The 17,426-nt window shown below is 41.6% G+C and overlaps 2 protein-coding genes across 2 annotated transcripts; both read right to left on the reverse strand.

Annotated features, from left to right (window-relative positions):
• Positions 1–2,179: 2,179 nt before the first annotated feature.
• LOC108117582 (60S ribosomal protein L5) lies at positions 2,180–4,729 on the reverse strand. Its single transcript, XM_017230084.2, has 5 exons — positions 4,671–4,729; positions 4,578–4,612; positions 3,158–3,421; positions 2,656–3,093; positions 2,180–2,436 (listed from the first exon to the last, which is right to left on the reverse strand). Exons 2-5 carry the CDS (start codon positions 4,578–4,580, stop codon positions 2,245–2,247), a joined length of 897 nt encoding a protein of 298 aa, XP_017085573.1. The 5' UTR covers positions 4,581–4,612; positions 4,671–4,729; the 3' UTR covers positions 2,180–2,244.
• Positions 4,730–14,212: 9,483 nt separating this feature from the next.
• LOC121530416 lies at positions 14,213–14,981 on the reverse strand. Its single transcript, XM_041819481.1, has 2 exons — positions 14,724–14,981; positions 14,213–14,638 (listed from the first exon to the last, which is right to left on the reverse strand). Exons 1-2 carry the CDS (start codon positions 14,979–14,981, stop codon positions 14,213–14,215), a joined length of 684 nt encoding a protein of 227 aa, XP_041675415.1.
• Positions 14,982–17,426: the final 2,445 nt, after the last annotated feature.

A 17,426-nucleotide genomic window follows, 5' to 3' on the forward strand; every position in this document is an offset into this window, starting at 1 on the left:
AAGTTACCCTTGCGTCTCCCTATTAAACTTCAAGGGCCTATGGCCATGGCTGTAGTGAGTTTACAAAAAAGGCACATTTTGTTTAAAAATGGTAAGGAAAACACCAAATTTACAGTTGCAAACAAAAGTAAAATTCTTCTTTAATTAAAAAATCAATGTTTCTGTTTATTTATTTCAGGGGTGCTCAACGCCTATGCTCTGAGTGCTCATTTGTTTTTGTAAATGCTCGGAGCATAGGGACTTGCTCGCCCATAAGCTTAGAGCGCGTGCGGCGATTTTACACTAACAATTTTCCATTTTCGTTTTCCTCTTTTCGTCTCATTCCGCGTTATGGAGTTTGTTTCGCAGTGGACCATCGACGTGAGTGTGGAAATGAGAGATGAATTGGTTAGAAAAAAGAAGGTGTTTTTCTTTTGCTTAGTGCACAGCTGCAAAACCAACACAAAAGCCCCACTAAATATGTGTACGCTTTCTTGTATTTGTGTTAGTAAATGTCCTGCCATAAGACGATATTGAGCACCCCTGATTTTTTAAAACCCAGGGCTTTTAATTGTGAGTACAAACTTGTCTACGTTTTTGGATTTCAAGGACGTCCTGCGGTCGGTGACTGCATCCAGCTCGAACAACAATCTACATTATATACATATTTGGAAAACGAACATAATTATCCATCTCTCATTTTTTTCCTCAACACTAACACACACTGATTTTGGAAGTGATAAATTCTTATTAGGTTACTTGAGGTATATACTTTAAAATATTTTTTTCGCTTACTTAAATTTTTTTCGATTAAATCGATTTAAAAATCTAATTGTTTACAGCTCTACAGCCCAGTCATAAAATTTAAATGTCATCAAAAATTTATTGGAAATATTGGACATCACTGTAAGGAAGAGGAAGATTTCAAACAAAAAATGAGCGGGAAACGTTTTTATCAAAGTGTTAAAATTTTCAGTGGTATCCACAAAGAAATTAGTTTTCTCAATGGGAAAACGTATTAAAGCTGACCTGGAATAGAAAAGTCATACAAAATATTAGCTGTTAAATTACAATTAATAAGTTAAGTAGAATCTGCTGCACGAAATAAGCTGAGGCATGGAAATAGCCTGTGCATTTTGTTTTTATTTAACAATTCTTGTTTTTATATTAAGAAAATCGGTTTCGTTCAATAAACATGTTAATATTTCCGATTAAAATACTACGTTTACATTTGTCTGTTAGCTTTTCTAATTTAGCAGGAATAACAACTAGAACTAGGTCTTTTTTTAGGTAACTGCACGAAATAAGCTGCAAGCCACTGAAGACCAAGAATGCCCCCAAAATTGTTTTGGATTTCTAGAATTAAATCTTTAAAATAATAACACAACCAAAATTAACCAAAAATACAACTAATAGACAAAAACAAGAAGAAACGCTATAGTCGAGTCCCGCGTCTATAAGATACCCGTTATTACTTTTGCTAGTGAAAATTCCCAAAGCGCCACCTATTGTCGAAGAAAGTGTGTTGCCCATGTAAGGCCTTATAACCTTTTCTTCATAAATAGCAAAATAATGTACCAGTTTGAAAAATCTTTGGTACATCGATAGATATTCAGAAATAAGTTATACACGGTCAGACGAAGGCATTCATAATTTTCTGGACGCGACAGTTTTCCGAAGTTTGTCGGCGTGGTCGGATGAAAACTCGTGGCAAGTTGCAGTGGCATCTCTTAAATATTCTTAAGCCAAACTTTCTAGCTCTTGTAGATCCCGAGATTTTTGCATTTTTGGATTGGACCTCAAGAATCTTCATGCTTAATCTCAACTCCTTATCTCTTATAGTTCCTGAGATCTTAGCGTTCATACGGACGGACATGGCTCAATCGTGTCAGCTGTTGATCCTGATCAAGAATATATATATATACCCTTTTACTCTACGAGTAACGGGTATAAACAAACTAAAAAACCAATTATAAAATTATAATACTTTTTGGAGCTGTTTTACATTTCTGTCGATAACATTCTTTAGAAAACTTTTCGTTGGTTTTAGAATACATTTTAGTAGACAAAATATGTATCTTTCGAGACGCATACAGATTTTACCCATTTTGAAATTTAAAACCATTTAAAAACAGCAATTTTTTTCTGGAACCCTCGCAACGAATACGTTTTTGACTAACTGTATTAACACAGTCGGCGCTTATGTCATTACAACTCTTTATTTATGTTTATACCAATTTAAACTGCAACGCTGGAAAAGCACTGTTACGCTTCGGTCTCCGACTGAAGCTTTGACACGTAAGCGGCTTTGTGAGCCGCAATCTTGGCTTTGCGTTGCTCGTTTGTGAGTTTCTTAGCATTCCACCTCTTCGTAACTCCAGAAGCCTTCTTGTCGGTGACCTTATGGGAGGGGTCGTTACGAATGGCTTGGTGGGCTTTTTTATAGATATCTTCAAGCTGCAAACAGAAATATATCGACATTTAAGCAATGAAAAAATTTAAAATATTGATGGAATGTGTAACCATAACAGGAAGTTGGGTTAATTGAATGCCGAACATCGAACATCGAACAGGTTACTTTAATGTGGCCCACTTTTGGCACAGCCAGCGTTGTTGGTTCAAAACGCAGCAGTAATTTTAAAAGTGGACGATGAATGAAAGCAGACCTATACTCACATCTTCAGCGCGAATACCCAACTTTATGTATCGGCTAAACTGGCGTTTAAAGCTCTCTTCGTCCTCCTCCTCCAGAGTGCGCATGTAGTCAGCAACATGCTGTCCAAAGATATGAGCGCGATGCACATCGGCATTAAAGCTCTTCGTCTCTGCCGAGTATCCGGGAAATCGTTTCACTGAGTGGGGGATGTTCAAACCACCATCAACAGCACCCTTCATTGCACCGAACACACGAGCTCCAGTTGTTGTGCGAGCCAGGCCAACATCTAAGAAGCAACGGAAAGCGCCTGGGCCGTCATCAACTGGCTCCACGTTGAACTCTTCACCTGTTACTTCTGTGCAACCGGCATAGAGACTGTCCAGACCCAACTTGTTAAGAACACGGCGGGCGACCAGTAATCCCGTGCAATAAGCAGCAGCATAATTTGTCAAACCAACCTAGGAATAAATTTGAACGCTGCATATTTAGGTTTTTAGAAAATTAAACAATGCTGTAACACACCTGGATTCCATACTTAGGAAGTTCATGAGAATACGCGGCGCAAACTACTCGATCACCCTCGATTCGAGCGTAGGCGATCTGCACAGTAATATCCTTATTGGACAGACGCACGATTAAACGGTACTTTGGAGTATTATACTTATTTTTGTCTTGAAACGTTAAGCGTTTCCGGGCGTAGTAATCAGTCTTGCCTTCCCGGCGCCTACGGAACTTCACCTGGTACCTCTTGAAGTACTGCTTGTTCTTAACTACCTTAACGAAACCCTGCAAAAATATAAGTGGTAAAATATATAAATAATAAAAATTAACCAACCGAAATACAGTGAATAGCATTGCTATTCTGTTTTTCACCTCTTAAACCGCAAAGAAAATGTAAACAAGTAACTACATTTGTACTTCATTTAAGATTAAAAGAGAAATCAAAGTAAGACAAAACTATAGATTTGCGTTACATTAATACTCGGGTTTTCCTTACGTAACTATACATAATATCTAGTTTATCTTTTTTTTTTTTCGTTTTTGTGTTATACAGTGGCTTGCAGCTTATTTCGTGCAGTCAACTTAAAAAAAAAAGTTTGAGTCGTTATTCCTGCTAAACTGAAAAATATAACAAAAAAGTTTAAACGCAGTTTTTTAACTGGGAATAGTAACATGTTTATTAAACTAAAAATAGGCATAAATGAACTCCACAAAATACAGTGGCTCCAAGCTTACTTCGCGCAAGAATAAATAAAAGTTTAAATTTGACACCGCTACCAAACTAGCAGAGATGTCAAAAAACTGTACTGTACAAGGGCTTTAGGCAACCATTTCCTGAGTTTTCCCATCCTTAGAATGGATTAATTCGCATTGCTCAATAGTTGTTCGTGGCGCCATAGTTGAAAATCCCCGTTTAAACCGTAATTTTTAGGTGCCCCAGCTTATAATTATGCTTTTGTTAATATATTTATACAAATATTAAGAAAAAAAAAATTGATTTAAAAGTCGTGGTTTAGAGTTATTTACCATTAAAGTGCTTGCACGAAACAAGCTTGTGCGTCAAAATTGCCTTATTTTTTAGTTTTTGTATGAAAAATTCGATTGTTTTTAAAATTAGTAAAAGCTTGTTATTATTTTAATAATATGCGATATTCTTCACATTACTGCGTATAAATTTGAGTTATCTTTTTTTTTTAAGAATGCAACTGTGAAACACTGTACACATATGGAAAGGTAACAATTTAAGCTTTTCTGTACTATTTCTAAATTTGCTTCCTATGGTACTAATTTACGAACAATTTCTTTGCGTTTCAAGTTAAAATATTTATGTTGTAAACCGTAACTGAAATTCTGATTGCGGAATTTGCACGTGGTGAAGCGTTATGCAATTTATTAAAACATTTTGGAAAGTTAAATAAAATGTAATATTATTGAGACCCACCATTATATCTTCTCGATTTAAATTATGTATAAACACTGAAAAGGTAAAACATTTTTAAAATTAATTCGCAGAGCACACGTTTTTCACACACACCTCGCCGGAAATAGCTAGCAAAAAGGAAGAAAAAATGTGGCTATTTGCCAGTCTTAAAAAATACCAAAAAAATACCTCTCTGGTTATAATGTGAGGGACATCACCAACAGTTGGTTAAATATTATAATGAAACGGTTAAATAAGAAACATTGACTTGTTTTAACATAAACAATTGTTCTTAAATAGATTTGTTTTAAAAACATATATCTGTCAGGGTATTCTTAACTTTTAATCTAGTTGATTTACCTTCTGATGATAAATCCTTCTGCTAAATATATAATTAAATTTGCATTATGTTTTTCGGCATATATTGGAGTGTCATATTGAAAAATTAAGTTTCTTATATAATAGAACTGTATAATAAACAAAGATAATTAAATTCGCTTAATGTTTTTCGGCAAAAATTGGAGTTTAATATTGAAAAATTAGGTTGCTTATCTCATAGAACTGGATATGTGAATTATCTAGGAGGGTGGACAATTGTGAACTCCTAAATTCGAAGTTGTCTGTGGGAATAGCTTATTACTAACTTTGATATGTTTGGGGATTTTCTAAATGGTGCTTTAGGCAAAAACGGCATCAAAGAGATCATTTCAAACGTAAATGTCAAAATGTATCAAAATGTCAAATGTCAAAAAATGTGCAGTTTTTTTTAATGTATTTGAACTTTATTTTAATTTGTAATGTTTAAAAACTATAAGTAAAATTTTCAACAAAAAATATCCAATTTATTAATCACTTATTAAATAAAAACGAAAAGAAAAACAAATTAAAATAAAACTGTTCATGATATTCATGTTGTACTTCTTTGGTATATTGTCATATTCTTAGTTTGTAAATAATAACAAAAAAAAAACAAATTTTATATCAATGTTTCAATATATACATGGTCCAAAGAAAATAATAGTTTTTTTGGATATTGTGATATTCCTACTATACTTACTATTCCGAACTCTACTATATATGTATCAGAGAACGGCAAGGGTACACCCAGACAATGAGTGCACTCGAATCATGTGTGCCTTTTCTGCACTCAGAGTGTGATGGGCACCCTAAAATAAGGGTGTGTGCCTTGCACAAGCTCATTTCGAATGTGCACTTGCGCACCCAGTACTCTTTTCAACAGACACCCGACACACTCATAGCAAATGAAGCGAGTGTCTGAGACACCCATGTTTTTGGGAAAAGTGAGTCGGGTGTCTTGAAAATGAGTCGAGTGTCTTGAAATGAGTCGGGTGTCTTGAAATGATTCGAGTGTCTTGAAATGAGTCGGGTGTTTCGGGTGTCTTCGACTGATCTGAGTGTTTCGGGTGTCTTCAGCTGTATTGCATGAGCAGGTCATTGAGGGTTGACCGAATAATTTTACATGAAAGGAAGGAAATCCCATTAATGGCCCCTTAAAAAAGGCCAAATATTTTAGGATTTTCCATGTCAGGCCATCTACCTGCTATTCGCAGTGCAATTGACTTATGATCTGTATTTTTATACGCATCTGCAAAAAACGGGAATACATTTGCAGGTGGATTGTTTGATGACTACACGGAAAATCCTAAAATATTGATGCAATGAACGTTTTTTTTTTTTTTTTTAAGACTTTGTCATTGAATACTTGTAATGATTATAAACTCTTATTTTTTAATATTAGTTACTGAAGACGACAATAATTTGTATTATTAGAAATATACTTTTCTAAGATTATATTATTGGGATTTCCATCCTTCCTTTCATGTAAAATTATTCGGTCAACCCTCAATGACCTGCTCATGCAATACAGCTGAAGACACCCGAAACACTCAGATCAGTCGAAGACACCCGAAACACCCGACTCATTTCAAGACACTCGAATCATTTCAAGACACCCGACTCATTTCAAGACACTCGACTCATTTTCAAGACACCCGACTCACTTTTCCCAAAAACATGGGTGTCTCAGACACTCGCTTCATTTGCTATGAGTGTGTCGGGTGTCTGTGCATTAGGATCATGTGCATAGAATTGAGCGGGTGTCAAAAACGCAAACACCCAAAACGCACAAAGCGATCTGTGCACTCCGGGTGTGTGCTCTTTTCTTGCTGTTCATGAGTGCGACAAACACTCGAAATGTATGAGTGTGATTCGGGTGCCGAAAAAAGACACCCTTGACGTTCTCTGATATGTATATTTGCATATTACTTACATGTTTGTTTTTGTTTAAAAAGAGGAGCTTATCGACAACGGTCGATGATAGCCGCGTGCGACGTTCACTTATAAGTTGTCCAGCTTTACTGAGATTCGCACGAAGATGCCGGATTGCAGAAGTATTATTAAGCTAACGTTTTAAAAGCGTCGCCATTAAATTAAGTTATATAAGTTAACTAAGTCAACCGGGCGACGGCAATGACCGATTGTCCGAGAGTTCGCTCCGGCCAAATTGCTGACACAGCGTCTGGCCGGAAGCCCGTGCATAGCCGGCAAGCACTACCCATTGGAGTGGACGCTATGATTCTCTTTTTATGTTAGCTTTAAGTTCAGTTCATTTTCAAATCTCAATAAAGACAGAGCCATCGCTCTTGAATTTGAATTCCGGCACCGCCGTCATACAGAAAATTACTTTTGTTATTATTGGTTGTTGTGCCTTAAGGGCCAACGATAACGGAGGTAGTTCCTCCCTACATAACTCTCAACAAGTGAAAGAAGACCGCTAGGCGTACCTGCCTGGTGCGCTACACAACCCCTAACGAAGGAAGGAAGAACACTAGGTCTACCGGCCTGGCACACCCCCTCCCGCTGACGACACAACGAAAGCTGCCAGGGGACTCATTCTAATTGGCGCCCACGTTAAAATTACCCATCTAAGTCGGGGAAATCATGTAAGTGAGCACTTCTGTTCCAAAAATTTTCCGGCATCTGCATTAGTAAAATATTTCAATACGCTATATTTTCTGCAGCTCTATATTAGAGTTTCGTGCTAACACTTTTATAAATAAACGTACTCACTAATTGTTTGACAATTTTATTGGTGTAATCACAAGTGATATTATTTATGTTTTTCATTGTTTGCATTTTTTAAATCTTTCAATAAATATCTTGGTGCCGAATATTAGCGCCAATATAACTACCAGACCACATATTTAATACCCAGCCTAGACGCAAAGGCGCCGCTGGAATATAAATTTATTAATTGTACATTTAATTTATCCCTTATATGTCGTCGTCTTTTTGCTTACGCCTAAATTCTTTGTGTTAGCTTCGCAACAATCTTGGGTTTGTTTTCGTTTCCATCGCTTACCCACCCCACTACGACACTCGAACTCGACACCGCGACGTTTGTATTCCGATTTTGTTAACTTCGCTTTTTTTGTCTTTCGGAACGGCAACTTAGCCACCACGATTCTTTGCTGTGACAATTTCTGTTGTTTATATTTCTGTGTGCCATAGCGGAGACCCAGTCCCCGCAACCCCCTTCCCCTTGTCATTGCTTGGCAACAACAGTTCAATTTTTCAACGAGCTCTCGGCCATCGTTACCAAGCGACATCTCAGCCCCCGCGGACCCCCCGCCATGCCCATGGACAAGTCCGCTTGAGCATGCATTAAATCGCTGGGCCGAGTTAGCTTGCTCAGCTCCATATGAGCAACCCATTCCAACAATACAGGAACAACAGGCAGGTCCCCAGCGACTCTGAATCTGAAACCGAAGGGCCGGCAAGAACTTCTACACCGAAAAGTGTAAACGTCGGCACTCCCTCAGCCAGAAACATGGCATTTAACCCAGATCAAATAAAAGCGGTAGTGGAGGCTGCCGTCAATCATGCCCTACAAGAAGCGGCCATTGACAGCCAGCGCAGAGAAAATGAGTTGCGCCAGACTATTCAACAGCTGGCCAACCAAGTGGCGGCAATACAGGTCGCACCCGCCCCAACAGTAGCTCCTCAAATTAAGGTTTATACACCCATAGATATTAATAACACCGTCATTTGTAATGAACCACTAGACGCCGTCAAATGCCTGCCCGAATTTTCGGGTGCCCAGGAAACATACGTCTCCTGGCGACAGGCGGCAGTAGGCGCATACTATATTTTTAAGAATTTTGTAGGTAGTTCACGCCACTATCAGGCAGTTATTATAATTAGGAGCAAAATAAGGGGCCCGGCCGATGCAGTACTATCCTAATTTGGCACAGCGCTTAATTTCGACGCGATCATAAATCGACTCGACTTTACTTATAGTGATAAGCGGACAATGCATGTCATAGAGCAGGAGATGGGCACCCTCAGACAGGGAAATCTCTCGCTTCTACAGTATTATGACGAGGTTGAAAGGAAACTCACCCTCCTCACCAACAAGGCGACCATGTCATATGAAGCCTCGGCTGCGCAGGTTTTGTGCGAAAAATTCCGGGATGATGCCCTTCGCGTATTTATCTCTGGATTAAAACGCAACCTCACTGACGTCCTCTTCGCGGCGAAGCCCAAGGACATGCCATCGGCACTTGCCTTGGCTCAAGAGGTGGAGGCGAACCATGATAGGTATACCTTTGCATCATCATTTGCAAGAAGCCAGGAAGATAGGGAGAAAAAACAATTTCCCAAGGCGCAAGAGCGTCAGCAGGCTGCCCCTCAGGCTAATTCCCAACATAGTGGCACAAGTGCACCTTGCTCCACGCAGCGATAGGCACCGGGGACACACTCCAGAACCCATGGAAAGGGTAAACCACATTGCCCAGAGCGCTGACAGAGCTGGTGATACGTACACCACAGTGGCCTCTAGCGCGGCACAAGAAATCGACGACGACGCCATAAACGAGTATGACTCGGATGCCATAAATTTTTTAGGGGAAGATCCCTGCTACCCGTCATCAGACGAAGAGTAGCGGGGATTGACATGAAATTTCTAGTTGATACGGGCGCGGCCAAAAATTTCATCCGACCATACGAAGGATTGAAAGGCGTCCGCCCGGTAGAATCTCCATTCAAGGTTCATTCGATCCATGGAGTCACCAACATCACGAAGAAATGTTTCGTGTCAATTTTCAACTTGAAGGCCTCATTCTTCATTTTACCAGATTTGTCCTCTTTTGATGGAATCATCGGACTTGACCTTTTAAAACAGGCAGGGGTGTCACTTTGTCTGGCCTCCGGTCAGCTCAAATGGGGCACGGAAGTAGAGAGCATCGACTTTCATACATGTCCTGATGTAAATTTTACTGAGGTGGACTGCTCTGATGCACCACCTTTGGCCAGAAAAGCATTTTTTTTGCTCAGCGACAGGAAAAAAACCTTCGCAGACCCCAATGAGGCCTTGTCCTACAATACGTCGGTGGTTGCCACCATCAGAACCATTGATGAGACTCCCATTTATGCCAGACTTTACCCATATCCAATGGGGGCAGCTGATTTTGTAAATAGCGAAATCCAAGATCTGCTAAAAAATGGCATCATCCAAAAGTCGAAATCCCCCTACAATAACCCAATATGGGTCGTAGACAAAAAGGGCACCGACGAAACTGGCAGGCGGAAAATGCGTTTGGTATTGGATTTTAGCAAACTAAACGAGAAAACAATTCCCGATCGATACCCCATGCCGAACATCTCGATGATATTAGGAAACTTAGGCAAGGCCAAGTACTTCACAACCCTGGACTTGAAGTCCGGTTATCATCAGATCACGCTGGCAGAATGCGACCGTGAAAAGACTTCCTTTTCCGTTAACGGGGGAAAGTACGAGTTTAGCAGAATGCCATTTGGATTAAAAAATGCGGCCAGCATTTTCCAAGGAACAATTGACGACATACTGCGAGAGCAGATTGGCAAATTTTGCTATGTCTATGTTGATGATGTTATCGTCTTTTCAGAGGACGAAAACTCCCACATCCGGCACGTAGATTGGGTCCTCAAGAGCCTACACGATGCAAATATGAGGGTATCAACAGAAAAGTCAAGATTTTTCAAGAAAAGCGTTAGCTTTTTAGGGTTTATAGTCACCAATAACGGGGCTACCACAGACCCAGAAAAAATAAAGGCCATTCAGGAATTCCCAGAGCCTAAGAACATATTCGAGGTCAGATCATTCCTTGGCTTGGCCAGCTATTATAGATGCTTCATAAAAGATTTTGCGTCCATAGCTCGGCCCATCACTGATCTTTTGAAAGGGGAACTTGGAAGTGTCAGTAGACACAGATCCAGGAACATCCAGGTGCAGTTCAACGAGCCCCAACGGCTGGCTTTCCAAAAACTGCGTAACATTCTGGCTTCTGAGGATGTCATCCTCAGATACCCCGACTACCAGAAGGCATTTGATCTAACGACAGATGCCTCAGCGTACGGCATTGGCGCAGTGCTATCCCAAGAAGGGAGACCCATAACAATGATCTCTAGGACCATAAAGGACAGGGAAGTTAATTACGCTACCAATGAAAGGGAGCTATTAGCTATAGTTTGGGCATTGGCCAAATTACGCCACTATTTATATGCAGTCAAAGATATAAATATCTTAACTGACCACCAACCGTTGACCTTCGCAGTGTCGGAATCCAATCCGAATGCGAAAATCAAGAGGTGGAAAGCCCGCATCGACGAGTCCGGCGCTAAAATTTTTTACAAGCCCGGCAAAGATAACCTTGTTGCGGATGCCCTCTCAAGACAGCAACTTAACGTTGTGGAAGAGGAAGAGGCTTTTTCTAGCGCGGCCACAATTCACAGTGAGCTGTCGCTAACCTACACCATTGAAACCACGGACAAGCCTTTGAATTGCTTCCAGAACCAGATAACTCTGGAGGAGGCACGATTTCCGTTAAAACGCAGCTTTGTCCTCTTTGGAAACAAGAGACGGCATGTAATTAATTTTTCCTGCAAAGAGTCATTACTTGATGAACTCGCAGATGTAATCGTTCCTAAAGGCGTAAACGCCATTCATTGTGACTTGCACACGCTGGCAATGATACAGGACGAATTGGTTCGGCAGTTTCCAGCCACCAAATTTTGGCATTGCAAAAACCGCGTAACGAATATTTTTGCAGTTCCTGAGAGACGGGAAATCCTCACCGTCGAACACAACAGGGCCCACAGATCGGCCCAGGAAAATGTTAAGCAGATACTCTCCGAGTACTACTTTCCAAAAATGGCCAAGCTAGACACCGAAATTGTAGCTAACTGCAAAACATGTGCGAAAGCCAAGTACGATAGGCACCCAAAGAAGCCTGAGCTAGGCGAGACTCCGATCCCCTCTCATGTGGGAGAACTGCTTCACATCGACATCTTTTCCACAGACAAGAAATACTTCCTCACTTGCATAGACAAGTTTTCGAAGTTTGCAGTTGTACAACATGTCCACTCTAGTTCAATCGAGGATCTTAAACCAGCCATGCTTAACAACCATTTTGGTGTTGGCAAATGCCCCACCACTTCATAGCGTCTCAAACGGGCAGGTAAAGCGCTTTCACAGCACCCTCTTGGAGCTTGCTCGTTGCCTGAAAATCGACAATAGGATAACCGATACTGTGGAAATTATTTTATTGTCAACCGCCAAATATAATAAATCAATTCACTCTGTCGTTGACAAACGGCCAGTCGACATCGTGCAAAAGCACCCAGACGACCCACAGACGGACGTCCAGAATAAGATCGTTAGGGCACACAATTTGCTCAGGGCCAGGGAAAATGCCTCCCGACAATGTAGAACATTCGAAGTCGGCGAAAAAGTTTTGGTCAAGTCAAACCGAAGGCTTGGCAATAAACTCACACCACTGTGTGAGGAAAAAGCTGTTGAAGCAGACCTGGGGACCACGGTCCTCATTAAGGGGAGGGTGGTCCACAAGGACAACCTTAGATAATAATTCATTTTTTCTAATGCTTACACCTAGCCACTTGGCATAAGTTTTTTTCCATATTTTTTCACCCCTAGCCACTTGGCATAAGTTTTTTCCATATTTTCTCACCCCTGTTCACTTGGTATAAATTTTTGTTATAATTGTGTTTTCTTCTTTATGCTTTGGTGGAGGGCTACAATATTTTAAACAAACACTACAACACATCAAATATTACAGGTTCGCAATCGTATCCCTGTTAGTCCTGCTTACCGTAACATCGGGGCATGTCTCGGACTACTCGCAGGCCAAATATATTCCCATCATTGATGGTAGAATTTTAGTTGGGGAAGAATTCGCGTTCGTAACACACTCGGCGAATCTCTCCGAATATAGGCGTGTGGTGGAAGAAACGGATGGCATGACCAGCATGTTTCCCCAGTCACACATGCAGAAACTTTTGAGTGTCGATATCGCTCATCTGCGTGACCTGCTCGACTCGTTGAGCATTCACCACAGAGTAGCTAGGAGTTTTGATTTCCTAGGAGCCGTGTTAAAGGTAGTGGCAGGAACGCCAGACGCAGAGGATTTTGAAAAAATTAAACTCAATGAATTTCAATTAATAAATGCAAACAATAGGCAGATAAATATCAATAGTAAAGTACAAGACCAAATCAATAGTATTACTACCACTGTCAATCAACTTCTGAGGTCAGCCAAGGGAACCCAAATCGACACGGGGCATCTTTATGAGATGTTGTTATCCCGAAATAGAATGATTAGTATGGAGCTGCAAAATTTATTACTAGCGATAGCTCTAGCCAAGGCCAACATTGTGAGCCCTACTATATTAGATCATGCAGACCTAGAAGATATATGGATAGAAGAGCCCACAAATACCCCCATCAAAGACTTATTGTCCGTTGCTTCCGTTAAAATATTACAATCCGCTAACCTTTTGCATTTTGTCATTAAATTTCCAATAATCAAATCGTCATGTATTAAAATCACTGTTTTTCCCGTGTCCCATCATGACACGATGCTCAGGCTGGAGGACAGATTAATAGCTGATTGCAATGGAGCGATTCACACGGTCGACAATTGCTCCACAACACCTGGAGCAACATTTTGCCAGCTGGCGTCAAGAAGGTCGTGCGGACAAGAGCTCCACGCTGGAGGCATAGCACACTGTGACATCCAGCACAGCGATCTACACCCAGTCACTCACGTAGATGAAAGCATCATAATCGTGAACGATCGTCCGGCACGTCTGAGTGTGGATAATGGCACTTACATCCATGTACGAGGCACGCATCTCATTACCTTTACTGAGAGTGCCATGGTTAATGAAACCCGATATGTCAACAATGACAGAGCCCAAAAGAGGGTTGAAAATCCGGAAGAGTTTTCCCGGAAAAATTACTTTAAAAATTTAAACAAAAAAAAAGACTTGCGACTAGCGGCTGGGGAATTTCCAAAAAAAGCGAGACAAACGAAACGAAGTTGGTTCCAAAGTTTATTGCTGCCAGCTGCTTCGAGGTTCGATCGGTTAATGTTCTCCCGAGAGCAGCATAACACTTCGCATAGCCACGAACTGAAAAGCTTATCAGTTAGATCACAACAACTCGGCTGTGCTCAAGATTGAGTGAAACTGATAAGCTTTTGTACATTGGTTTTTAAGGTGGTTTGTTTACATTTTGCCTGCGTATTGAAATAATTATTTCTTTTCATCTTTCCTTAAAACTAACAATAAAACTTAATCTACTGCTCCAACATTCCGGCCCCGTTGAAGGCCTCCGGCGCTTTAACCTCCTCGTTAGGAGCGTTGCTTACTGGCAGCAATGCCAGCTTGTGGATGGCGCGCTTGATGACGCCTCCTGACGTCCGTACCTCCGCCACACGCACTCTTCCGTCCTCACCGACTGTTGTTGCCACCACGCGGCCTGTAAGCCACCTTTGCGGGGGCATGTTGTCCTCGTGCACGAGCACCAGACACCCGACCTCCAGAGCGCGGCCCTCGACGCACCACTTGTTGCGATGCTGCAGGCTGGCGATGTAGTCCTTGGACCAGCTGGCCCAAAACTGCTGCTTGAGATCGGACAGCATTCGCCACCGCCTCAAATATCCGCAACTGGCCTTTCTGGAGATTCCGCCTGTGCCGGACTCTTGCGGCAGCGTGATTAGAGGCTGTCCGATAAGCAGATGTCCTGGAGTCATCGTTGGGATCGTTGCCTGGCGACGCGATTGGTCGAGAATTGAGCAGCGCTTCTACCTCGACCAGGTGGGTGCTGAGCTCGTCCGCTGTCAGCTTGGCGTTGCCGACTCCTCGCAGCAGCCGGTGTTTGGCGGCCTTGACTGCTGCCTCCCACAGTCCTCCGAAGTGTGGTGACCTCGGCGGTATGAAATACCACTCGACGCCTCTGTGAGCCGCGTATCCTCTCAACTGTTCCTGACTGCGGTGAAACGCTGCGCTCAGATCCTTGAGCACGTTGCTCGCTCCCACGAAGTTCGTGGCGTTGTCGCTGTACATCTTCTGCGGCAGCCCTCTCCTCCCGACGAACCTTTTAAAAACAGATAAGAAGCTGTCAGTGGATAAATCTACAACGAGCTCAAGGTGAACAGCCTTTGACGAAAAACACACGAAAACGGCAACATAAGTCTTGATAGGAGGCTTACCGCGGATCTTTAGTGACACATAAAATGGTCCGCAAAAATCTACCCCGCAAACCAAAAAAGGGCGTGCTAACTTGACCCTATCGGCTGGCAAATTGCCCATTATCTGACCCATTAGCACTGGTTTGTATTTGAAACAGTGGACACAGCTACGGACAACTTTCGTGCACGCTTCTCGCGCATTGATTAGCCATATCTGCTGTTTCGAAAGTGATACCATCACCTTGGCGCCAGCATGGTAATGAGTACGATGCAGGTCTCGAAGAAATAGCGAAACAAATTCTGATTTTGAGGACAGTAATATTGGAAATTTGGCATCATACGGAATTTGTGCATTTAACAACCTTCCCCCAACTCGGATTAATTGAAGTGTTACGCCTTCTAGTTCGCTAGTGTGTAAGAAAGGATTTAGACGTTGAAGCTGTGGGCTTAAAGTTTCAGATTTCTCTAGCTTGACATATTCTAAACCAAAATCAGCTCTTTGATATACTTGGACCATTCTTAGAAACGATAACTTAAGTTCGTTAGCCGAAATAACCTTATCGCGATTATTTTTCTTCCCTTGAATTAACCGATTTACATATGCGATAATCCGCAGGAGTTTATTGAATGACGAACATCTTCTAACAAGCTCAATGAAGACATTCGGTTGATTTGTTGTGACGGAACATACTGCCACGCTTTTCTTGTTCTCGGACAAATGTAACTCCGGTGAAAGCTCAGTCTGATGAGAACGAGGCCACTCGTTAGGATGTCGGAGTAAAAATTCTGGTCCATTTTCCCATAGCGTACATTTTAAACCCTCTATATCTGTTTCACGTGATACTAAATCGGCTGGATTATCTACCGTGGGCACATGCCGCCAGACAACATTCTCTGAGAGCTCTTGAATTTCAGAAACTCTATTCGCAACAAATGTAGCTAGAGTGGACGGATCCCTCTTTAGCCAGTATAAAGTGACTTGGGAATCCGACCAGAAGTTGATGCTTTCAAACTCTAATTTGTTAAGCAAGGGAAATTCTTGAGCCCATAATTTGGCAAGCAGATACGCTGCACACAGCTCGAGCCTTTGAATCGATTTGGTTTTGAGGGGGGACACTCTCGACTTGGCGGTCATAAATGCAACAGCCATAGGCGTGGCTCGATGCATCAGCAAGTCCGTGGATTTGAACACTGTCATAGGAAGACAAACAAATGTATCGAGGAATGGATATCCGGTCAATTTCTAGTAAATTCTGTTTGAATTCATTCCAACTGGTATGCAAATTTATGGGAACCGATTCGTCCCAATCCAGTTTTTGTCGCCACAGTTCCTGAAGCAAGATTTTAGCTCTCATGATCAGCGAGCACAACAATCCCAAGGGATCAAACAAACGGGCTGTGACGGATAAAATGTTGCGTTTAGTTGGTGTTAGGGACTGAAATGAATCCTCCAAACTATAATGAAAAGCATCTCTCTGAGGGTTCCATCTCATCCCAAGCGTTTTCACAGACTCGGAAGTGTTGAACATAAGCGATTTTTCTGATCCCTGGTTAGTCATCAAACTTGGGTGATTTGTTGCCCATTTGGCCAGCTGGAAACCCCCGAATCTAACACCTTGAACACTTCTTTGCGAATGACTTCCAACTGTAGTATGCACATATATTGAATACCCACTGTACCGAGAGTACTTAAAGGGTGCGCACTATAACACTTTGTTGCAGTGTTTACATAATCCAAAGTTCCGGTCATAAACCCTAAGTGGCCGGAACACGAACCGATCGTTCTGGCTTAGCCCGCACACAGTGCTAGTGTCAGCATAATCGTAACAAACGGTCAGCATATGCATACCCCTCGCTCCTCCACTTGGGAGCGCATAACAACGTATATTATTATATTTTTTTATACATAAGTACATAGCAGTCTCTCTGCCGCCGCCTGCGAGCAGCGCAGCTACGAGACTTAGCCTTACATAGACTTAAGAAATATTGTAAAAGAACAGAGGCATTTTGATCGTTGGAGCGGCACCTCAGCTGCTCCACCCAAATAAAGACAAACCAAACTTAACCCTTGGGTTTAATCCTTTTTATCACATGGCGACCGTGACAGCGATGGAAGGACATCGAAGGACATCGAGGGACTAGAAGGATACACCGAGAAGGATATACCCAGGAGGATAAAAAGAAAAACTACAAAAAAACATGAACTGGAAAATGCGAAAAAAAAATTTGAGTGAGTAGAGTGAAAGCAATGGGAAATCGCGGAGGAGTTGCGAAAAAAAATAAAAAAAAAGAGTAGCACACCGAAAGTGGCTACTCTACG

Source organism: Drosophila eugracilis, unplaced genomic scaffold, assembly GCF_018153835.1.
Source record: "Drosophila eugracilis isolate 14026-0451.02 unplaced genomic scaffold, ASM1815383v1 contig_1497, whole genome shotgun sequence".
NCBI classification, from domain to species: Eukaryota; Metazoa; Arthropoda; class Insecta; order Diptera; family Drosophilidae; genus Drosophila; species Drosophila eugracilis.